The sequence below is a fragment of the Calypte anna genome, chromosome 12, assembly GCF_003957555.1.
Source record: "Calypte anna isolate BGI_N300 chromosome 12, bCalAnn1_v1.p, whole genome shotgun sequence".
Lineage (NCBI taxonomy): Eukaryota > Metazoa > Chordata > Aves > Apodiformes > Trochilidae > Calypte > Calypte anna.
Genome location: NC_044258.1, coordinates 13,824,606 through 13,850,791, shown reverse-complemented (window position 1 = coordinate 13,850,791; position 26,186 = coordinate 13,824,606). Strand labels below are relative to the sequence as shown.

The 26,186-nt window shown below is 38.9% G+C and overlaps 1 protein-coding gene across 1 annotated transcript in view; it reads right to left on the bottom strand.

Annotated features, from left to right (window-relative positions):
- The window catches only part of PTPRG (protein tyrosine phosphatase receptor type G), a 392,351-nt gene that overhangs the window by 130,040 nt on the left and 236,125 nt on the right, over positions 1–26,186 (bottom strand). The window contains 1 exon segment of the mRNA XM_030458295.1: positions 5,806–5,901. Within this exon segment, the coding sequence (XP_030314155.1) occupies positions 5,806–5,901 (96 nt within the window).

The window sequence follows — 26,186 nt, the reverse complement described above, 5'->3', positions numbered from 1 at the left end:
CTACTAATCAATAATAACAGTTTTATTACTCATGAGCTCCTATTAATAAAACACCATGGGTTCTAATGTAACCATTAAAAGAATTAATACTGTAATTTAATTTTAAGGTCTTTACATGTATCTGCAGTCTATTAAAATAAATGAAAAGCCTCTCAATGACTCTCAATGATGCCCTGCATGTTAATGATGCTACATCTTATTTGAACTACTGCAAATCACCTTCAAGACATTGCCTAAACACTGAAGCACCGATAATGCTTCATGTAGGTGGATATAATGTTTCAGGAAAACTGCACACCTTTGCTCTCCCGTCTCATTTTCAAAATCAAGATAGTTTTCCTCAGACTTCCAAACAGCATTATAGCAAGGGAGAGGTGGAATTAGGGAATTGCCAGGAATCCAGGCAAGAGACCTGATATGGTCTCTCAATAGCTCCTGTATTTAAAGCAATTATTCACTGAATTTATTTGGATATCATGTAAAACACATGAAAGTGTTAACAAAAGGGAAGAAGGGGGGTGAGAGGGGTTCTAAGGGAAGTTAAAAGCTTAATTCTGTTATTTGAGAAATATACATTAGAAAAGCGTATTCATGCCAAATACTCAATAACTCTGACAGTGATCCACTGAATCATTCTGTCTTGTTCCTTTAGGACTCTGTGAAAAGTAAACTATTGATTGTATTCATAAAGCCCATCAAGAGTTACTACCAAAAATCTTACAAAAGCAAGGCCACAGTTACTGATTGTTTTACTGAAGAGCAAATCTCTGCATACATGAGTTAATAACAGATATAAAGACAGCTACATGCAAATAATACAGTTTAAGTGCTACACAGTATTATTTTCAACAACTGTAAAAATATTAATACTGAAAAAGAGAATTAAGAATGGCATCTCAGATCAGTAAACTCCTTGATTTTAATCCTTTGTATTTTTGAAAATACTGTTAGTTGCATATTTGCTGCCAAGTACCTAATTACCCTTAAAAATCGAGCCCTGCACTGCTAAAGCTCTTGAGTGATCGAGGTAACAACATCACTCATCATTATGAAGATAATTTTAATGATGAAAGCATTGCTAAAAGTTATTTTAAAATTCAGTTTTACTCTAACTTCTTTAGAGATGATTTGTTGGAGTACCTGAGACACAGTAACTAATCACTGATGGTTTTCTTAGCAAATAATAAAATAGATTTATATGCTCTCCCTGTAGGAACAAGAATTCCATCACCTCCTTCTGAATTTCTGAGCTATCAAATATTTGATGAGTGCTTAGGGAATCAGTATTGTGTCTTTTCACAGCTGTAATCAAGGAATGAAGTATTCTCTGCTGTAATGAATCTACCGCAGGCCCAGAAGATGAATATTTCAAATGCAAAAGCAGTATGTTTGTTTTGAACACATTTAAGTTTGGCTTTAATAAAGCAAGTAGTGAAGTGTGCAATGAATTATATTGTTAGATGGCTAAAACAGATCCATGAAATATGGCTGGATGTCTTTAATCCAAGTAACTACTCATCTTAAATGTGACTTGTAAGTATGTATTGCATGTACATATAGGAACGGATAACTCAGGAACCAGTCAGAGATCTGGGCCTTCCCTTCACCTCCTGGTTTTTTCAAAACTGACTCAACCTGACAATTAATGGAGGCCTAGAGTCACAATATCATTAAGTACAAGTTGAACCTTATGGGAGCTGAAATTAAGAACGTGTACCAACCATTCAAGTTAGGAGCATTTAAATTGAGACTGAAGTGCTTGGCTTTACTGCAGACCAAGATGATACTGCTGGAGAGAGGTAATAAATATTTGAAGTTAAATATCTTTCTCTAGCACTAGTTTCACTTAGAGCAACACTGAGTTACCCCAAAAATGTCATATTGTTTTCTCCTGTGTCAGGAGCCAAAGAGAAATCATTGTCATTACCTGATGCAGCTACAGAATATTTGGATTATTCCTAAATTAACAAGTGAGATTTCTAACAAGAAAAAAGGAGTTTTTTGACTTACATTGCTGCTTAATACTCTGATCCATTCTCCCTCTTGAAACATAATGACTGTTTTTCCATAGACATTCCCACTTGAAGAAAAAGCCATTTTTCCCATTAGTTCTCTCACCCCCAGTGAAACACGTTTATGGGCTTTAATAATCATATATCTGAGCCCAGCAGGCTGGAATTCCTTTTTGCCTCTTCAGCTTTTTCCAGCTGCACAGCTTTTAAAATAATTCTAACTCAAAAGATCAGAGGTTCCTAAAGTCACTTTGCTCCTGCTACTGTTACTCACTGTGGCCTCAGCAAAGATGAGAGGATCTGGAAGGAAACGCTACAGCACGGCACAAGATTTTATCAGTTTGCTGTTCAGGTTTTTTTGCATCTCATTCTGCCCCAAATACACAGCCACAGGACAAGACTCCAGGAATTTTCAGCTGCACTTGCCTTTGTGCCTGACACACAGCAAACCCCAGCATGATGCTTGAAGTGATGCTATAGACAGAAATGGGACCAAGCATCACGGGGCCCTTTTCCTCATCATATCCGTTCACTTTACAATTTGTACCACAATGCAAACCTCAGCTTTCAGAACACAGTGAGAGATTTCAGGCCAGCTCATCTTATTTGCAAATTAAGAGTACCTGCTCTAGAGTCCCCACAGTGCTTTTTTAATGCGAGAATCTCCAAGTGTCTATCCACAATGAAATATGGAGATGAGCAATTATAGCAGTTTGTATATGCAAGAATGGTTTCCTGATTTTAACTATTAATTTGTTTTTGTCAGGTCAATTGACCTGCAGCATGCAAACAGAAATAGAGTTTATCAACAGTTTACAATGAAAGCAATAAGGAAAGCACAGATTTAATTAGCAATTACAACAAAGTTGCAAATGCTTCAATTATCCAAGTTTGGAACCAAGGTACTTTACCTGGAAATTGCCCTTGAAACAGTGAATTCAATAAGGACAATCCTTATACAGCCCAAGTTAAATTATTTAAACAGGAGGAAAGAGGGTTCTTAATTATTTAATGTTTCACCAATAATTATATAGTTCAGTATAATGTTCACTCACTGCAAAATCTGATTTTCAAAGGAACATTTGGGAACATCAGTCAAACAAAAAACACCTGCCAGCCTATAAATTCAGTACGTGCAGCACACATTCATTCCAACACAGCATTAGCACATTAGCAAAAATCCAAGACTTGACTTAATGGCAAATCTATCCAATAATTCCTCTGTTAAGATATTTACATAGAAAAACATTCACAATTCAGTTCTCTAATGTATTTGTAAAAAAACAGTATATTTTTTAAATCTGTGCTCTAGACCAATGAGTTAGAGATGAGACTACAGCTCTGGAAAATGACAAACTATAAAATTAGTTCTTTACTAGCCAAATCTGACAATCAAAATGTGGCAACGGGTGTCTTAGGAACATTACATTCAAAAGTTACTAAAAATCAGTTTCAAAAGGCAACTTTTAAATAAGCTGCATGAAATGCTAGCCATGGTAAGCTCACCCACACCGTGCCCAGGGAAGCAAAGCTAGAGGAACACTGAGTATTTGTGAATTAAACTGTCTGTAAAGGTTTTTCAAAGTCATGCTCTGCCACCTCCACCACACCATACACAGCTGAGGAAATTAAAATGGTCAAACGCAGCAGGGATCTGCAAAGGCTTTTCACCACTAATGAATCTATTAACCCTATGTACAAAAACTCAAGCTCAGTGGAACAAACTCTGGAAGTTTGGCTCTACAAATCTTCCTCAGAACAGAGCTACCCAGAAGGAAGAACTGATACACTCAGAAGCTTAATGGCACGCCACTGAATTATCATTTCCACCCAAAGGCAAGGAAAAAAACATACCAAAACCAGAAAATCCTTTCCTTGCAATTGCAAAACAGGTTGTCCCTGGGTCACTTTGCCAAAGTATTACCTTACCCCTACTCTCTGGGAGCAAACAGAGTGTTTATCAGTAATGCCTTCAGATTTCACGGCTCCTGGAGCAAAGGAGCCCAGCTGCACCATCATCCAGACTTTACAGCCTAATGTCCTGTGGCCTGCAGGGCTAGAAATGATGAAAAGTATAGATTTCTGCTTCCCTGAGGGGACCACAACACTCGGCTGTGGTCCTAAAGAGCCTGAGGTCTCTTATAATCAAAGATGTTTTTTTAAACAGCATTACAGCCCACTTTAGGTTATTTTTAGTGAGTTTAATGGCTCCCTCAGAATTGTGCAAAGTGGGATTCGCAGTAAGTGCAACACCTGGCTCTGCAGGAGGGGAATATGAACAACAGTCCCACTACAATTTTAAGATCCTCTTAAAACAGGGTTTATGGAACAAATGTCACATCCAGACTAGGAGATGGTGCGACGTGGGGCAGTGCTTCACATAGCTAATGTGAAGCACATCAGGGTAATTTAGCAATCACATTCCAGGCAGATGATGCCATTCCATGTACAGCACTCCATGGCACACGCTCCTGACCCAGCACACACAAAGTGTGCAGCTCTGCAGTCTGGTCCAGATCCAGTGACAATGCCTTGGGTTGGTCTGTTCCTAAACTTCTGTCTCGTAAAAGCCAAATTCAATTTGCCCAATGCTTCCCAAAGCACATCAAGATTAAAAAGTCTGGGGAATCATCCTGCTATGCCACTATAAATTATCACAGCTCCTCCAACCCTATTCCAACATGAAATGCTGTAGAAGGGCTCAGAATTGCAGTGATGAATTTAGCATGTCTACTTCCACTAGCCTGATGTCAGCAGTTACAGCGATTTATGCAATACAAGGATCTGTCCTCTTCTCCTTATCAAAGCATTTGATCAAAATCAGCAACATGGAAAAAGACTTAATTTGAGCTGGAGAGTCAGGTTTGTCAGTCTAACATCACAAGAAAAAAGGGAGGTTTTTACATATAGGTACTTGCATATTCTTTTTTATCTGGCTTCACAAAGATAACAGTAAGATCATTTTCTTCCACTGTAAAAACCAGTGTGAATCCTTACAGAGAACCAGCGTTTTCACATTCTCTTCCCTCCATTCTTTCCTCTCTTTCGAAAAAGCAACACCTTGAGACATTTCAAAATCTTCATTAGCTACTTCCCACCCTGTGGTGCTATGGAGTTGCTCCAGCTCACTCTGTTCAACTCACCCTCCAGTCAGGAAGGAAAAACTCAGTTGCTGATGCAACATGACAAAAAGCCCACACTGCTGAACACCCCTGCCATGCAGCTCCAGCCTCCAGCCATGGCAGGCAGCAGTCTCTACCTCATGCAGCAGTTTTTGAGCGTGTCAAACCAACAAATGAGCAAACCCAGCAGTCAGGCTCCTGAGGGTGCATAAATTCTCTCATTTGGAAACCTGATCCCTTCAAGAACTTGTTACTATGACAATTTAGAAGAAGCCGCTGCAGATAAGATTGATGAAACTTATTGATTAATTTTCCCTCAACCTATGTTTGAATTTTAAGTTTACTCTGAACAGAACCAATTCAAGCTGGTTTGTTATTCCAGGGACCCCAGCAATATGCTTCAGCAGTGAAGTTCCATGATAAATGTGTTCTCCAATCTGCATCTGTAAAGTAGCCATAAAGTCGGAACAATTCATGCCAAATTTTTCATTACATTTCTAAATATACTTATTTACATTTTAAATCACACATAGACAATACGAAACATTTTTCACTTAAGACAGGCGGGAACAAGAAAACAGATGTGTCCATTAAGCTTGAAACAATTCAGTGAATTAAACAGTACTTGGTGTATGTTTTGGTTTATGGATATAGCTCTTGTTTAAACTTACTTGAAAAAACACGGCCATGGCTCCTACTACCCTGTTTTCTAGAACTGCTGTTCCAAAACTGTCAAAGTCATCAGGATTGTAGAAGTAAATCTGCATCTGTAAAAATTAAAAACAACAACAAAATCACATTAGTGTTGATTCATACAACTTTCAAATGAGGTAATGCATGCACATTGTTATATAAACCCAGTATTACGAACCTGAGATAAAGAAATTCTGTTGAACAATATTGTTTAACGAGCATCTTGATTAATAGCATGACTGCCCTACTGGGACAGTAACCAGGGAAGAGAGTCAAAGCAATGCATTTTAATAACAAACCCAAGGATAAACAGTATGGCCAGGCTGTTTAGATGGTAAACTTTATGCTTTCTGCCAGGATCTCTTCATTGCTCATTGCAGGCTCATCTCCTACTCTGTTAAATGTGCTAAACATATTTATCTCAAAAACCATAGAGCATTTTGGAAAAGGATTTCAACATTTAGAGTTATTCCTTTACTCCTAAAGCAATTTGTAAGATAAAAGTCTGTCTCTATAGCAATGCATTTTTATGAGCCTCTGATATTCAGGACTATCAGTTAGGGTCAGACTTCTCCCTGACTTAGTTAAATTTCATGACTTTTATTTCCAAAGCATTAGTACTCGGCAAAAAGTAAAAGTGAGACAAAACCAGATATTTTGATGTCATTTTGGGACAAACAATAAATATTAATAACTGGGCAAACTTAGAGTGAAAGCAGGTGAGAATAACAATTTCCCTGAAACAACAAATGCCTCACAAACACAGGAAGACTGAGGACCAGCTTTCTTCAAACCCTCTGCTGCTGAACAATCCTTCCTTTCTGTAACACTCGGATGGCACCAACAAGGGCAACTCACAGAGCCCCATAGGCACTAGTGCTCATTTCCCCCTTGGTTCTTGTTCCATTTACCACAGTAGCTGAGCTCCCACTTCTGCCTCCCACCCTAAGACACTGCTGCAGCCCCAGCAGTTTTCAACCTCTCCATCCCACAAGAAGCCCCTAATGTTAGTCTGTCTGCATCAGCCATGATCTGCTCCAAAGGAGCATTTGGTTTACATCCAAAACATGCAGCACTCCCTTCTCAACATAACACCATGCAGGTGTGTGCATTTTCATGGAATAAATTCAGTATTGGTAACATTTGCTCTGTGTGCACTTTACATGTCATAAATTAAAAACATCTGTCTGATGGGAACAGCCAAGCCCAAGAACTGGACTTTGCAGCAGCTGCTCTTGGGGCCATTCAGGGATCCCCCCTGGTGAATTTCACAATCCAAATCAGCCCTGGCATGTCCGTGGGGGGCAACATTACTGCAAGGCAGTTGTCTGTGTTCACTCATGGACACTGACTCAGGAATAAAACCCTGTTCCTGGCTATGAAACAGGAACGTACCCATCAGGCTTCTCTGGCACTGGCCTCTTGTCTAAATCTGTGCATTCATTCCTGCTTCTCCTGCCCGTTAACCTGATGTTTTCTGTTTTACAGCATTATTAGGTGACATGAAATAGCCACACAGTACATGTGCAGACATGAGGTCTAACTAAGACTGTCCGTGCATCCCCACACGCTGCTGCTCTGACCCTCCTGCAAGTCTGCCTGCAGGCAAATGCCCTGCTGGTGTCTTTGGGGCTGTTTGAGGTTTTCCAAGATCCTGCTGCATGACAAATCCTAACATACTCCCAAATGCAAGTGTTTTTCCCATATTCTGAAATTTTGTGTATTGCTAGATGAGATGATACCCTTTTGTCTTGCTCAAACAAGTTCCTATTCATGTTCACTGATTTCCCAGGCTCCTGTCTGTATATATATATTGGCTGTAGTGTATAATACTGGCAAAGAACCTACACATCTGATCAGGCATCACTGTACAGAGAAAAGGCCAAGATGAAGAACAGCCTTTTCAGAGGTAGAGGTACTTTTTTTTTTGAGCTGGATGATAAAATAAGACCACACTCCAAATGGCTCACAAAAAAATGAAAAAAATGTCTGGCACTCACTCCAGCTTCATAAAATTTGAAAGCAATTTTCTTCCCCTATTTTGGCCTTCCTATTCCCAATGTATTCACAGCACACATTCACATATGCTGGCAATATCTCACAAAGCTGGTGGTGCCTCCAGGTTCTGACAACTCATGCTTTGAACAGATGCAGACTGAGGTACAGCCATTCATTGATGTAAAAATTAGAAACAGTTTGTTTCAGGTAGAATTGTTTAAACCTCAATTTAGCCAGCACAGATATAAGCTCACAAACCACTCACAAATTACATTTTATTCTCCTTTAAAATAAAGTCTAAAAGTAGGTATACCTGATATAAAACGCTTCACTATACAGTCCTCATTGGAATTTATGAAGAAAAGTATCACTGAGTGAGTTCAGCATATGCCAAAATCATTTTGTATCAATTTTGCTCAGGGCACTTTAAAGAAATTAATTTTTACAATACACTTTTGGAAAGCAGTGCAAAGGGCTTTGGTAAAAAAGAGCTTAATTCAGATCCCTTGTCTCAGCAGTGAAATTTCACAGACTAATCAAGAACCCCACTCCACCCTGATTACCATACACATTGAAACGTTTTCCCACTGCTCTCTGGTGTTTTTCCAGAGAGTGTGGTTCCTCTCTCTGCATCCATCAAGTCAAGGGGAACTGTCTTGTATGAAAAATTACCATAATCTGTCATACAGTGGCTTTCTCATGTGTTCATAAAGCTAGAAGGAACATTTTAGCAGTAGAATCTCCCAGGAATTGCTGTTATATAATTTATACAGGCATACACTGCCAAAATAATGTTAAGAAGATGGTAAAGTTACATCCTCAAAGCTGCATGGTTCAGGCTGCTCATAAAACCACACCTGGACACTGCTGAGCCTGGGTATTACCACAATTTTCTAATTCCTTGATCACATATTGTTCTCTTGCATAATAGTCTCACCTGTTTTCCCCCAACTTACAATAAAATGTAAACACAGCTAATGCATTTTTGCTTTTATATATATCATACATAATCTTGAATGCATATATTAGTAGATATTTAATTTGCTGTTTTCTATGGACGACATAATGTTCTTTATGTACAAATCAAGAATAAGACAGTTAACCATAAAATTAATTTAACTGCATACTTAAGCCGTCTAAACATGCCAGAAAATTTTCATTATTACTCCTTATTATATAATTAGTATATACAATGTATTTTGCATATAAATGACTTCTACTATCTCTGCCTAGTACATACAAAGTAGTAGTACAGAATGCAACAGAAGGGTATTTAAGCTAAAGAAAATGTGTGTATTATTACAAAATGTTGTTTGTGAAACAGATCATCATCCAAACTTGCAAATCCAACCTGAACTGTGGCACTGCCTGACCTCAGCATCATTATTTTAACATTTTTAAATGTTATTTCACACTTCTATTTTCCAATTTTTTTTAAAAATACATTTTGAAAGGCTCTGAATCCCTTAGCAATGGGAAAGCCTGAAATACCCTTTGTAGTTTCTACAGTGTGACAGTGTCTGCAGTCAGAATGCTCTGGTCCATACATCCCTGCTGACAGTACCCCAAATAGCCTTCTCAGAGGCACGGATCCCAGATGGCACAAGAGTCCTGTTCTTGATGACACAGTATATTAGATTTATGAGCCTTCCATATCTAGCCCCATTACAAATAATAAGGCTGAGAAAGGCTTACGTGGAATTCCATAATCTCAGATGTGCAACACAGCAGTATGCTTGCATGTACCCTGTAAAGATCTACCATAAAAAAACCCCATTGTGTCCAAGTAACTTGAAATTTTCATTATTTTGATAAGGCTAAGCTGAAACAAACCATCCCTAGTGACACAAAGGCACTTTTCTTGCAGGAAAACTCTCCCCACTCTAAAATGATACCAAGAGCTACTGCAGCTACAGAAACTGAGAGAGGGTAAGTTTGCTTTTAATGGATAAACCTTATTCTTTGACACTCTTCACACCGTAAAAGAACAGAATTGTTTTCACTTAAACTTGAGAGATATTTGCTGTATGGCACAGATTAAGCCTGAAAAAAATCTCACTAAAGGGGAAAATCTTCAGACTGTTACCAGTGCCTTAAAACAGAGGATTAGAGAGAAAATCCTCACCCTGCCATAACCCAGGAGATAATTGCCAGCTACCCTATAAAACCATGTCATGTTTTCTAGTTTCTTCTGTCCAGAAAGATCCAATGTCCAGTCATTACAATTCCCAAGCACTTCAAGCCTTTTTCCAGCTGACAACACTTGCACAGATGAATACACCCCACAGCTCCAACACCTGAGCAACTCCCCAGCCTTTGCCTCCACGCTCCTACCAGGCCACAGGGCAAGAACTCCCAACCTGTTCTCTGCAGAAACACCCTTCTTCAAACAAGTTCTTCCAAACTCAACAGAAACCTGATGGCAAAACACAGGCCCTGCTCAGTGCTTATGAGATTTTGACTAAAACCAAGCTGCCACCATGCTGAACTGGTAAGGACAGACTGTCCAGAACAGGCATGTGTTTTACTGAGAAATACTGCCCACCAGTGATCAGTTCTGAGTTTATTAAGTACAATTTGCCTCTGAATGACTAAATCCTTTTTATGAAATGTCACTGGCTTGCAAAAACTGAGCCTGCTTCAAATGAATGACTTCTCCCCACCACTCATCCACAAATAAAGGGCTCCAGCTCTCTGCTTGAATGCTCCTCCTCTTCTTGGCAAGACAGACATCCAGACAGAAATCACCATTCCTGTGCATGACATCTTTGTGCTCTTATCCCACTACAAAGACAGAAAGTTTATATCCAATGCAGACTATCATGGCTAAACTCATTCAGCACTTCTGAGAGAAAAGCCACAATGAGCATTTGATAGATCCCAGAAGATGTGAGTGAGTTCAAAGCAATTCTAAGAGACTGGAAACCAGGCAAGTACACTTTCCATAGACAGATGCCAAGTATTTTAAAAATAAATAATTGAGACTTTTAAATTGGGCTGCTATCACCCTGTGCAACCTCCTTCAGCAGATTTCTCTTCAGATTAAAAAACGAACAAAGGCTCATTGTGCTGTCACAGATGTGGAGTACAGAATACTCAATAGCATCAGGAATTCTGGTGGAAGGGAAAAGATCATCAGAATTAGCTTTCCGCTCATTTCCTTCCAGCAATCCAAGGACTACCGTGCAATTTAAAACTAGGGAGAAAAAAAAATATTACAGGCCAGCCAATTTTTGGATGAATCAGGCAACAAGACACAGACACCACAGCTATGTGGCTTATTATGTAGTGCTTTAGAGACCGAGAGTATTTTCAGAAAAGCAAAACAACAGGCATGGCAGGTAGATTGCAAATCTTTGCAGAGTGGCTAAACAAAAATTTTGAAACGTCTGCTTTAAATGATGGAACTAATCACTGAACATACTAATTTTTAATTAGCAGCTCTGCTGCTTATATTGTAAGAATAAATTATTCTCAGCCACTTTTACAGCTGTATTTAAAACCTCTTGCACAAAAACAAATTCTGTGCTAAGATTATGAATCATACATGATTTTTCTTAATTGAAAGCCTGTATGCAACTTACTTTGGCTTTAAATATGTGCATAGATTTCCAGCAAACCGGATGATGTGATCCATTTGGCTTGAATAAAAATTTTCTACAGAAATAATGTAATCTTCACTGTAGCACTGAAAATTCAGAGTAATCATCCTGCAGTCTGTGTGTTTACTGGAGTGTGAGATGTATACTGGGGCAATAAAGTCTGATGTTTGACTTCTCATTATATTCCCTTTTAAAAACCCATGAAACTTATCTGTTATAACATATTCCAAGTCTGCTTATAAAAGGCAAAGGGGGAGGGCAAATCGTGATGTTTTCAAGTTCAAGCTTGATGTAATAACACAGAGTATACTGCATTCTTTTAAGAAGATAAAGTTGAACAGGAACAGATAATGGCATGTTTTTCCTCCCTTGTCTATTATTCATCACTGAATTTTTAACTATAGTTGGGTAGGTACAGAGATGTATTTTCAGTGTCATAACTTAGTATTTTACAATGCCTAAAAGTGTGCTGGGTAAATTGCAAAGCAAAGAGTCAAGACAGGGTCTTTGTCCTGAAGTAATTGCAACTTGATAATTAATACAATGCTAGGCTGAAAAAAAAAATCAAAGGAGTTGAAACAACAGGAAGAGTGAAGATCATACTGTGAAATAAGAGAATTCAACTCACTTTCGACATTCACATGCCTCAGAAGTACGGTAAATCTCTCTTTAATCTTTTTTAATAGTAAGCATTAATTACTGCTTTGCTGTCTACAAACAAAACAGTAGGTGTATCTATGTTAAAAGTGAAGACTAAGCAATTTCATAGCTGCTTTCAACCTGAAAGTTGGCAGTTGTTGCATGATCTGTTCCTAACTCTGAACAGCATTTAAACTTGTGAGTGGTGCAGTGACAGCCCAGTAGGAGCAAGGATTCAGTGCTTGTGGGATTGCCCTGTGCTTCAGCTCAATGCTGAATAGCAGCCACATCACTCAGTATCTTGGGTATTAAGTCCTAAATGTTAAAAGAGAAATACTCTGGCAAACCAGAAACATCCCTGATTTCTACTGACATAAATAAATAACCTTTAGGCCCACTCCTGTCCCAAAGAAGAAAATACATCTCATGTATATCCACAGAGTCATTACACAGTGAAGATGTATTTGGTGCTAAAAAGCTGCACGTTGCATTCATTTGTATTCCATAAAATGAAAGCAATGGTTTCAGTGTTTACGCTTTCTGTAACATGAAACTTTTTTGCAATTGCTTTGTACTCCGACTAACAGCCATATGATTCACCATGAAATGAAGTCTGGAAAATCGTTTTGGATAAATGGAACTATAAATTCAATAGAATTTCCATGACAACATAGATTGCAACACTCTACCAGAAGTAAAATCTTATCATTCAAAACCAACAAAAAATCAGCAGTAAGTCTTCCCTTTCACAACACACAAGACCCCTGAATTATAAAGCTTGGTTATTAACCTATCCATGCAGTGCCTCTCATTTCTGATCCTCCTCCTTTTTACAAGTCGTGTTTCATATCTGACCTCCTTCCAAACACAGGAAATTGTAATACTAACACTTTAATACTAAGATGTAAACAATAATTGAAGCATAATGAGCAGGAGGCTTTTTTGAACCCTTCCTCCTTTTCTCTTCTGTTGAAAATGTTAACATATCTTAATCTTGTGGTAAATACACCTGTGGATCCAGAACCATTAGAGCATCTTGCTAAACTCACAAATTTAGGAGGCTCTTTTTCTGGAAATGTGGGTGGTAAGTGTACAATAGGGTGTTCAGTCAGCTTGTAAAAAGGATGTGAACCACATGTCCAAGGGATGGAAGAAATCCAAGGAGAGGAGGAGGTAAAAATTAAAAAAAAGGAAAAGTATTACACCACACAGTGTTGCTCATTCATACGCTACCATCAGAGGGTTTCTGCCATACTGTATTTCACTTAGAGTCCAAGGATCTGGAATGAAACTATTTCTGCAAGACCTTCACTGCAATTTAAAAATCACTATGGCTGCTGCCTTCATGGCTATGAGAAAAAACTTGAAAATGCAAAGCTCCTTCCCTCCTGAGAAGATAAAGATGACCATGAAACCAAATGAGAGAGAAATAGCTCAGTATTGGCATTGGAACAACCTGTCCAAGGCAGTGGTGGAGTCACCATCCCTGGAGGTATTTAGGAGTGGTATAGGCACAGTTCTTAGGGATATGGCTTAGTTAAGGACTTGCCAGGGTTAGATTAATGGTTGGATCTCAAAGATCTTTCCTAATCAAGGTAATTTTGTGAATTTTGTATCCTGATTTTTGGGTAGGAGTATTTCTTACAAATCAGATCTTTTGTTAAGGAAGCAGCAACCTTGGATTGAAAAGATTCATCTTCTCAGACAACCAGAGAGTTTCTGCTGTCTTGCATAAAACTCCCCATTTCAGGGCCTCATTACCTCATGTGTCAACTAAAGTCATTGCCCATCCTTTCCTTACCTGGATATTTTATGAAGAAAAAGATGAAAGACTGGAAATAAACGTGAAGAATGACAAGCAATTGAACAAACGTGAAATAACCACCATTTGGAGTGGTGTTGGAGAAAAAAATTTTGGGATTGCTGTTCATTTTCTCACTATGTACCTCATGGAGACAGTACATTGCCTCTTAATCCTCACAGCAACTTTTGAACAGCTCATCTTTGACACAAAGCTGATGTCACAGGTGTTCGGTGCAGACGTGTACTGCAAGGTGCTGCATCCAGATGCCTAAGGGCATCTTCCCAGGCTTCTTGAGGTCAGCTGTGGTCTTTCACTGGTCTTTAACTCTGCTACCAAGCTGTGCCAGAGACTTTTTGGTTTGTTTCCTGAAATAGTTTTGAGTTTCACTCCCAGTGGCTTTGTCTAACTGTGGCATATTCCAAACAAGACAGCAAGCTCGTGCTTGTGGAAACATGCAACACTGAGGCTCCCGTTTAAGAGGCAAATTTTGCTTTCTAAAACTGTCCAAATGGAAAAATTAGAAGCAATACTTGGCTGCTGGTGGGGCTGAAAAACTGAAACAGGCAATTTAGGAAGTGGCTAAGCACCAAAAGCCACAGAAACTAAAAATAAGCGGGATAGACTCACTGTATGAACAGAATAGCTCTGAACTCAACCAAAAAGGGACTGTTTCATATGCTGTCTTCATCTGTTTCCCATAGTCTTCCTACAAGGAGAACTAAGCTACTGAATAAAGAGTTTTAAACTTCAAAATACTCTTAACTGTCCATACTCAGCTCATCTTTCAAGAATCCATTTACTTTCTTAAGCATCAAGAAGTGCTGCGAGAATGGAGAGAACTGCTGGGATTTCCTAGCAAAATCACTCCAGCACTCTTCAGGGAAAAGAAAGGATCTGCACTTTAAAAATAAACCCTACAAAAGCATACTTTTTCTAGCATGTGTGATTAATACAATTTCATATAGCATTCACTTTAAAGATGCCCTAGCACAAGTATTCATTCCTCTGAGAGCTCACATCTTAGCACAAATTATTCTTTTTGTACTGTGGAATTCAGAACATCCTGTGTGGTTTAGTTGGTTTTTGTGTTGTTTTGTTTTTTGGGTTTTATTTTTATTTTTTTTTAAGCTGAATAAGGCAAGCTTTTCCAGGAGGCTTAATGATCTTCATATGCCTCAGAACAAATTTTGAAATATTTATAGTTTTGTTGCATCTCTGGATTCAAAGCCCTACAGCAGATGGGGCATGTTTTCAGAAGCATTTTGCTGGGCGAAAGGCCGTTCCTGTCTCTGAGGGGATATGAAATCCTCCAGGCTGTACACTTGCAGAGTTATTTTTATTCATTAACTGTGAGGTATATGGGCAGTTACAGCAGAACAAGCTCATGAGAAGAGTTTACTTGGAGAGCTCAGTAGCAAAGATAGTATGGGCTTTCCCATATTTTGCAGAATACATATCCCTGGAACCATTGTAATCCCAAAGATGAAATAAACTGGGTGCTTAGCATCAGATATCTCAGTAGCCACTTGCAGCTCTCGGTTGCAGGGACAGCATTAGGTCCACTACAAACCTCCTATTTGAACACAAGAGGTATTTTTCCAGTGCAACTGCCTCATGTCAGTATTTTACTTCAAGTTTCTCACAGGGCCTTAATATGCAAGCAGTGAGTACACTATATCCTTTCCAAAAGTCAGAATCTCTTGAAAATACCTCAGACTGAAATCCTTCCTCACCATGGGGTGCTACTCAGATTCCACAGTGTCTTCCATGTAATATCTCTGTCTCTAACTTTCTAGCTTTCTTTACCTTTGTCCTCTGACTGTTTTACCAGAGCAGAAAGTGAAGTTCAAAGTTAAAAAGTTTCTAAACTTCTTGTCTTGGCAATTTTGTTTACAGACACACAGAATAGCTTAATACACCACCTTAATGGTACCAGCTTGTTAAGGGCATGATTCTTTATTACACAAGCAAATAAAAAAGACCTGGACTTTAGCACGGCAAGAAGCAAAATATTCATGTAAGCACAAAATTGATGGAGGTGAGGTTAAAGTGCTAGAAATTGTGAAGCCTTTAACGTTAAAACCTTGCATGCTGCTACATCTGCAAACTCATTTGCAAACCCACTCTGTAATTGTCCTTTGTTAGATGTCAAAGTTATTCTTCCATGCTTATGAAACAGAAACACAAATCTAACTCCCCCTCTCATGCTCATGTGCTGGTATGAGCCCCCAGATGCCCTGGCAAGACTCCTCTGGTGCTTGCTCATGGCACCACCTTATGCAATGTAAGATGAACTGTCAGCTTTAACACTTCCCATTTCTCAAGGACCCATTGATATTGAAAGAAAACCATGTTGAACTACTTTGGACTCCTGATGAACACAGAAGCACTACCAGATTAGCATCTGAGTCCAAATTTTACTGGCTTTGGTTCAGTACAGTTTTTAGTATACACTCCATGTAGGACTCGTGTCCCTGCTCAGACAGGCTCCATGCCAGCTTCATCCCTTCCCTGTACTCTGCATTTTCATAATAAAATCTAGTCTCAGCCCAGAAACTCAGATTTCCCCCCAGGCTGTATATTTCTGAAGGCATCTCTTCTGAATCAGCATCCCACATTTGAACACCTCACCTGGTAAATGGGCACCATGTAACTTCTGGGTTTCAGTCTGACAGCTGCTGGCTTTTCCCCAGACTATGGGTGCCTTTGGCTGTAGAAATCACCAACCAAATTAATTCCTGCTTTCTGCCAGTGTTGTCTCCACCAGCCCCAGACACTTGGGTTGTGCCTGGAACCCTGTTTGGAAACTGGAAATGCTGCAGCCTCTCCTTGTCAGGTCACACAGAGATGCCCCATGCTGCCTGGGGCTGTGGGGAGCAGGAAGGGGATTGCCTGCAACACAGAACCAACCAGACTATTCCACCTCTTACCAGTACATTCACCTCTCCTGGCACTGTTCTGCCACAGCAAAAAATGCCTTGGTGGAAATCATGAAATATGGGAGTCACACGAGTAAAGTCTTTAAGATAAATCTGATAATTAACCTGCATAACTAATTCCCCTTCTGGCAGCAGGCATAGGTTGGAACAAACAGTCTGCTCAATACCTACTGAGAGAAAAATCCTATATTTCATGTTTACTTTAGGTAAGTATAAAAACCTAGGGACAAAGGGCCTCAAAGAGTCAAATTCCTTGCAGTTTCAACAGAGTGCCCTGAATAATACATAAAGCAGCTATGCTCTTATCCCTAAAACCACAGGTGTGAACCAGATGTCATGCTTATCTTCTCTTGAGATTACAGCAAACAATTGCACACGTTCAGAATATAAAGTCAGCTTTGGATCAAGAAGCCTGAAAGATATTAAAAGTGAGGCATTGAAGTCAAAAAAATTCAAATATTAACCTACAAATCGCTGATTTATCTAACAGCCAGTTTATAGCCCATGCTTTATAAACACTGTATTTCTTTTACTTAACCTTTTAACAAGAAGATGCATTATGCATCACAAATCTGTAAAAAAAAATACTTTCATAAACATTGGTTTTGGTTATCAAGGTATTGCCAGACTGTTCAAATATACCTACATCTATTTAAAATACACCATGACTCAAAGAACAGAATTAAAGTTAAAACCTTGATCCAAATTTTAAACTTCTCCATTATTGTAATAAAGGTTTAGAAAAAGGTGAACATACACTCAAATATTAAAAGGAGATAAAACCCCAAATGTTATCTCTAAGATTATTTTAAGACTGTAGCAGCACAGTAACAAGACATAGTGCAAATGGTGCTGTAACCATACACCCGTGATCATAACCAACCACCTAAGAGTTCATAGGCAAAGAATATTCCAAAATGTCCAGTTTCAAGAAAACTGTTTCATCACTCAGCTTGTGAATGTCACTACTATGCTGCTGGTTTTAACTCGGGACACTTTAAAAAAGAACAGGGTCCTCCTCACCAGATACACAAAATAGTCATGCCCCAGCATGTTTTAAATTTCATACTCATATTGCAGTAATTTCTCTCTTAAAATAGGTTCAGGCACCACCTCCTGACACCTCAGAAACAGTAATGCTTGCTGCAGAGGGTGAGGGTCTGGTGTTTCTGATAGAAGGTTTGTGTCCTATTTCAGGTTTTTCCTAACTTTGCTTTTCCATCCTGGCTAGTTTCAGTCTTTAATCCAGCATCCATGGTTTCCTTACACAGCATTCCTTTGTCAAACACTCACTCCATAGTCTGTCAGCACCTGATGCTAAAGGTCCAGCAAGACAAGTCTTCCAGGCTGATTTATAACAGAAATATTGCAGGTTTTGATCAGAGCCTTAGGCAAGAAAGACATGTGTTTACTCAGTAATCCTCACATTCACTTAATAAAAACATGCATCTTGCTCTCACAGCTGTAGAGAAAAGGTGGTGAATGTGACCTGAATCCAACAGTTGTAATGTCATCTGCTTGATCTTGAGGGATTTGAACTACCCTGTTCATACACCAGTATGCAGCAGTGACCCAGAGCTTCATTCTGTTCTGGAGCAGCAGAGTCTGTGACTCCAGGGGAAAAAGCATCCAGTGTACTCATGTCAATACACCAGAATACAGAGAGTTCCAGGCTAAGGGGTTAATGTGATCCTGTCTGTAACACTTAACAGTCAAACCTGGCTTGAGTTGAGATCACAAACCCAGGCTGTCCAGCTCCATGGTAACACTAGTGTTTTAAACATCTTTATAGCCTTTTATTAAAGATATAGAATAAAAAGGACAAAAAAAATAAAGAATTTCAAACATAAAAAATTAGTTGTTTGAGCTTCACCATCTGCCTTAACCCCCAGTTCTGTTACTGAATGGGTTTTTCTTACAATGACAATCTTTGGATGGTATTAAACACGGAGATAAATATTCTTCAGAGAAACAGGTGAGATAAACTAGAGCTAGTTCTGAAGTCCAGTCCTAATTTCTGCAGAAGAAAATATAAGAGCAAAAAGAAAAGAAGTGCACAGAGAGATAACGCAGGTTCTGCAATTGATATCTGCAGCTTCATTACTGTGGAAAACAGGGAATGAAAGGGGCTGTTATCAGCCACTCCAACACAGGGCACAGCTTCTCCCTGCCTCACTGGTCATGGGATCACAGCAGTGCTGGGAAAGGGAGTGTGACTGGGCTCACTATGCCAGGCTTGTATTAAACAGAAGGAAGAAAGAGATAGGAAGGAAATGAAGTGAAATGGGGAAGAAAAGGAGAAGCAAGCAGACAGCATCCGTATCTCTCATGCTGAAGTTGAAAGATTTAAGTGAAGTCAGTGGCAGCTGTGGTGGATTCCCACACTGCTGCTCTGAAAAGGTCAAAACACATTCAGGATCATGACTGGCTTCCCAGAACACCCAGTGGTGGGTGTGTTGGTCCTGAGAAGCTGCACAGGATCACTTTTGGATTGGTTTGTTCAAAACTCTGTTAAATCCTCTTTCCAACCTGTATTTACTGTTTACAGCTAGGAGACAATTTTGCAAGAGGCTCCTCAATTCATACACTTTGATACACTGCATTAAAAGTCTTCCTCTTTACTGAATGTGCACCTTCAGTCTTTCAGGGCTCAGACCCTTAGCTATATCACAAACCTTGCTTGAGCAACATCTATTTAACTTCTTTGGGATTTCACAAACCTTTGTAATCATATACCCTGAGTCCCCTTTTTGAAGTTGAGCTGTCACAAAAACTATTGAGATTCTTTTCTCATGGAAACTGTTTCACATCAGTGAAGGTCTTACATGCTTTTGGGATGTACAAAGCATGTTTGAAGTTGGGCAGTCAGAATTAAGTTATACCTACCATGGAGTAAAGATTTCTCCTGTTGATCATTTCCTAGTAATTTCTCATCATCTTATTTGCTTTCTTGCTACTCTTGAGCACTGAGCTCACATGTTCAGGGAGGTCTGTAAGGACTCTGGGAACACTTCTTTGAGTGGCAATAACTAATTTAATTTTCATTACCACTTGTGCATACTTGTGCATACTTGAAGTCTTCCTTTTAACCCTGTTAAACTAGAAAATGAGATTTATATGATCCTGCTTTGTGTGTATGTCTGCATATCAAACGTCAGTTCCTTGTAATAACTTTAGAGTGCATTGACCAATTTCATCAAGACCTAAATGCTCACTCAATTTCTCAGAGCCTTTACACTCAGACAAATCCTTTGAAATTAACTGGTGAAGCTAGAGAGACCCTATTGGTTTCATTGGTGTGGATCAAATACTGAAGACTCTCCTTGTCCTCATCCACAAATCATTTCATCATCACATATAACATGGGCAGAAGCCATCATAGCAGCTGTCACGTTCCCTCCAAGCTCAGCAGTGCTGTACACAGCTAAGCTGGGGCTTTTTTGACTTGAGAGTTATACTGCATTCATTCCTGCATCCAGGGATGTACCAGGCACACCATGTACTTACTTTCTTTTACTTGGTGGGATTGAAACCAGGAGGTGCAAATTCTCATGAGTCACTGAGAAAACCCCACCATTTGAATCTAAGAGAGCAAAATATTAATGGAAATCCTCCATTCTGTTAAATATTGTAATATGGAACTTTAATCATAAAGCCTCACAGTATTTAAATACTCCAGGCACTGTAGACATTTATACAACTAGCAGTGGATGAATTTTCAAATAGATACTTCTGAGTAATTATCCTCTTGAGACAGCACCAATTGCTAAATAATGCTTCAGTTTAATAGCACATAGTTCTTAAATGAACAATTCTGGGGCCTATTAAATATCTCAGAATGTAACGAAGATGGAGACAAATACCTCACACTCCATTTTAGTTTTTGTGTGGATGAGGAATAGGCCTTTTTTTTCTCACCTGTTAGCTGGACTTAAAAGACAACTCCTTAGAAAACCAAGGTAGCCCCTCCTACTTGTTCTAATAAAGCAGGGTACGAAAATTTGTTCTTCCCGACATCAGTAAAGGTTCCTTACAAGCAAAATTAGTACTGAGACTCATAGAGAAAACTATTTCAGCAAAAAATATCAGAGGAAGAATAATAAAGATGGGATGTCTGAGTGGAAACTCCTGCAAATGCCATTATTTTTATGGGTTAACTGGTGAAGGAATAATTGGTCTGTCACTCCAGAACACACCTCTGTCATTCCAGGTAAGAATTTCCAAGTAGAAAACCACAGGGAGTAGAGAGAGGATTCAATCCAAACTCACACCAGTGAATCAAGGCTTGACTGGGGAGAGAGTTTTCAGATGAGTCTGCTTTAACACTACACAAAGCTCTAGAATATCAGGAAAAAGCAGAGCTCTTGTTCATAAAGAATGCTGCCCTTTATTCATGTTTCCTGAAGATGTTTTTCCTAAAACTGTGCCTCCTTGCATATCACTTACTACTAATAAAAGAGCCAAAGGAAAGTAATCTGCCTTGTCTGGTCATCTGTGAATAGAGCAATTCTGCATGTCTCTCCATAGAGGAGAAGGTTGCCTTTTCACAGTCAAGAGCAGAAAGATGGAAGCAAAAAGCATAAAAATACATGTCTCCTCATCCTGACACCATTTTGCCTCTCAGGAGGCATTCAGAACCTTTAGAGATCACAAACTCTCCAAAGCAAACCACGTCAGACTGTGTTTACCTTCATGGTGGTTCACTCGATGACCCAGCTTCATTTCAGAGACAGCCACCAATAATGCAGAGAAAATGCCACTTACTTACATGGAGAAAGCAGAAGTTAGAATTATGACAATAAAGCCAATTTTTAGTAGCTGACTACTGACCTCTCACATCAAGTAGTTTCACCATCATTTGACAGTTTGTCATGAAATGCTTCTGTACTTAATTCTAGTTTGAATGACAAATGAAAATAAGATTAATGATTTGATAACTTGGTGATCAAAAATTTCCATTGTACTTTTTTCCTCGTTAGGGAAAGTTACATTAAAAAAAAGGAGAAAGATTAATATGGAAGTGCCAGATTTAAAGCACTGATTGAGGACTTTACATAAAAAAGCTCAAAAAGTAAGGACAATGAAGTATTTTTAGGTGTGTAATAAAACACAGCATTTTAACATATATATATGTCACTTCGGGTTCAGCGTGCGATAAATTTCCATTAGTATCTCACTGACAACTGAAGCCCAGCTGAATACTAAATAAAGCTGTGTGGCTTTTCTGCTGAGCCACACTGTGGAAAAGAAGGAAGGTCTGAAAAATGTAGGAAAACCAATCTGTGTGTGAGGTTTAATCCCCAGCACTGCTTTGGTAGCCACTGCAGGAATAGAACTGGAGGGATCCAGCCACAATCTTACAACATGATATAACCATGTGTCCTGGCCCTAAACATGGCTTTAACCTTGATCTTAACCTCCAAACAGCAGTATTACACTTAGTGTTGGTTTCTGTGGCTAAGTCATCAAGAGAAATAGAAGCATCACCTCCCTGTGTTTTCTGACCCTGAAATTAATTGAGATTAAATAAATGCATAAGACAATTTTCAGAACCTTACATGGAAGAGGCCTTTATAACCATTGTGCTGAGACCTGCTGGAATGAAACTCCTGGTATTCAGATGTAAGTTTGTACAGATGGAGCCTCCTTTGGACACTATCTTATGATTTCAGTTAATGATGGTTCAGTAAGAGAGGATACGAAGACTACATTCTTAATAAATACAGTGACTTTATTACTCTGGTGGCTAAACCCACCCTGTGATGTTTCATACCTGGGACTTGTACAACGACAGCTCATTCCGCAGAAAGCCACACTCCCATTTGTAGATGTTCAAAATCTGGTACCACTAACAGCCTCTACACTAAAAAAATCGTGCTAACTACACTATGTCTTACCAAATTTAATCCTCTAGACAAATGCAAGAGTGTTCATGGGCACATACACAGAGTCCTGCCTCTATTAACTCACCTTTTCAGAATGTAATGCACTTGACCAGTGCAACCTGACAACTGCCAGATGAATGCAATAAGTTACAAGCAGAGTAACAAAGCACAATCAATATGCTTAGGTACACTGCCCTAATTGTATCACTTAGATTTTTTTTTTTCACCCCCACACAAATAAAACAAGTTAAAACAGCACTATGCCAGACAGGGATTAGATCTGAGGAGCTGGATGCTGAGAATAAAATCAATGGTCAGTGAGAGCTGGGTTTATAAGCAGGAGGCTCAGTCTGAAGCCAGCCCCTTGTACACTACTGGGGCCTGGGGCATCCTCCCTGCTTCATGTTCCTACAGGATCCAGCCCACCAGGCATGAAGCCTGGTTCAAAAGAGGCTACAGAAAGCCAGGAAACTACAGGACTTCTGCACTGTATTTTCAGCTCAGATAAATGAACCTTAAAAAAGAGGCATGACTTATTTGGATTTTATCTGGCCTTACAAGACACACAGATATATTTCTGGGGAAAGATGGTTTCAAGAAGACCTAACGTGTAACACAACAAGTTATCGGAGCTAACTTCACTTAGGTGAGACTTCCTCCTCCCTCCTTCTACATCACAAGCTGATTATAGTCATACAAATCTGAGCTGGAAATCACGATCATCTTGCTCTTTTCCATGTTAAGAGCAGCATGACATAAATAAGGATGAACTTTGCTCAGCAGTAAAAATGCCAGGCATTTTACAAAGTATGTGATATAAAGAATTTTCCCCTACTGTTAGATCCTCTTTATCACATGCAGAACTTTCTTGTATCTCACCAAGAAATAGTAGCTATATGCATATGTTTTTAAAATATTCAGAGCTTCCACATATATACACATACACCCCCAATCTTAGGGAAACAATAGATCCTTTTTCAGCAAGATGCTGTGAAAAATGATGTTTCCTCTTAAATGTGTGAAATTACAATGACAATTACAACAGCTGATTGTCAGACCACTACAATCTACTTATAAAGCTCTGAGAAATTTCAGCTGTTTGCAAAATAGTCTTCAACAACTTCCAAAGGCCTTTGTAAATGTCTGGGACCAGAGAGGATGGAGATAATGCAGGAATCCCACCTGCCACAGGAATAAATTGACATTTTAACATTCTTAGCATGATATTGTTGATCCAGACCTCACAAAGGACCACCAGGAAAGTTAGCCACAGTGTACTCTTACTTTCAGTGCATAACAAACCAAGACAAAGCTGTGTAGTTTTGACTTTTGCCTGTATTTTCCTAGCATACTTCACAGAGAGGCATCCTCTGGACGTTTCAAAAAAGCAGTGACAGGCAATGGTTTGTTTCACCAGACCTTGACTCCTCAGATCCCAAAATTTGGCTTTTCTAGGAGTTATAATTACTGGGGGCAGAAACTGATTTGATGTTGTCAAGTGACAATGATGGGCTCTTTCTCTCCTTCTCCCTCTTCCCCAAGACTGATGTTATTCATTTAGAGAAGGTCTCTACACAAGACAATCTAATCTAATCTGCTGAAACCTCAGCAAGACCTGGCAGTATCTCAACTGGAAAACAGTTCCAAAATTAATAACAAGAAGACCTTTCAGTTTAATGCCTTGGCTATCACAGATACCTAATGGCACACTTTGCACAAGTGACATGGACAGTGGCAGCAGGAGAGGAACAAAGAGCAGAATTACAGCAGACTCCTCACTGCCATTCCAGAACAGAGTTTAATGCAGAGTTACATACCAAACAGCCAATTTTATTTCACAGTTCATTTTGTTCTGTGAGGCTTGATGATCTCAGTCTCTGCTCATGTAGAAAAGTCTTAAGACAATTCAGTGGGAGCAAGGGTTCCTTTTCTGCTCTGTATGTACTGAAAAAATAGTGGAGGCTTCTCCAGGGACTGCAAGACTGATGTGGCAGGGCACCATTTCTGAACCCCATCGTTTTCTACTAAGTAGGAAGAAAAGAATTAATATCTTAATTTGTTAATTCCCAATTAATTATAATTCAATTTGGCAAGACCTAATGCAGGAAAATGTCTTTACTTTCCCATCTTGTGAGTTTTTGGAAGAATGTGGGACTATATGATTGATGGAAGCTTCCAAGCTTTTAAGTAGTAGATATTATAACATTTTCTTTAGATAAGTGATTTCCCCCGTGTGGAAATGTTAGTTTTAATGAAATGAAATAGCCTTAATTGGTTGTGATGGGAAGTAAACCCTGAGATAAACATTGCATAAATAATTCACATCGTTCCATCTGGGGAACTTCTTCCTGAATTGCAAAGTGTCTCCAATCTGAAATGCAACAGACATTATTTTAGCAGCAACTAAAAAAAAATGCAGACTTCTTCCAATATATTGCATCTGGAGTGAAGAGCATCTGTTATCTGGAGCTGAGTGCATATTTTAAACCTTAGTTTTAGGAAGTTTTTTGATTCTGGACTAGAACATTTTCTCCCAACACATGGTCTTCCACCAAACTGGTCTCTGCTTTAACTGGATCTAACTTTAACAACTTGATCTATGTGAAAATTCATGTTTCCCATGCTGTTCCAAGTGGAATATATAAAACCTTTTTCCTCTCAATTTCCACTGTGCTGTGGCCAAGCCAGCAACTAAAAGGCATTTGGAGATGGAAGTCTAGTATTTTTATTCTGGTTGTTATGGTATATGATTCTATTGCTCTTATATCTGCATTTATTACTTGTTCATTTTAGGAGTTAGTGTCCTGTCCAGGAAGAGCTTCAGGAACTTTTCCCCTAAGGACTCAAAGTCGGTCTCCTTGTTATAACAGAAATATGTCTGGTTGCAAACTCTTTGCAAAATTTGTGGCAACTGCTACACCCTGCACAAAGAAAAGGGGAGGAGGAACATGGAAGCAGTGAAACCACAAAACTCATTTACACTTCTTGTGTGGAGAACATGAACAACCATATCCTCTGTGTGGCAGTTTTCTGGGTATTCTGCAAATGAAACTTAATAGCACATCACCAGTTATTTTGTTCTGATCGTATCTGTTATTCAGGAAAGCCACTGACTTTCCCTTTGTACCTAAAGGAAACTTAGACATTTGTAAAAGTCACTAAAAGTGAAATTTTTCTTTAATGGTATTATTTGGGAGAGATCACAACCTCTGATGAAAATAGTGCTGATTTAAAACATAAATGTGTACAACAAAATCTTCCAAAGTGAAAATACACTACTTATAATGAGTTTTTAAAAGTGTACAGACATTTAAATCCATAATAATATTATAAATAGAGAAATTGCTAGACATAGTTATTTTTTTCTGCCTATTATACAAAATAAACAGGGGAGCATAATGAATGGATATATTATGCTTGCTTGTGTTCATTGTCACAATTTTTATAGGATCAAATCAAACAGACAATGGAAATGAGTTCTGCAGGTTCGCT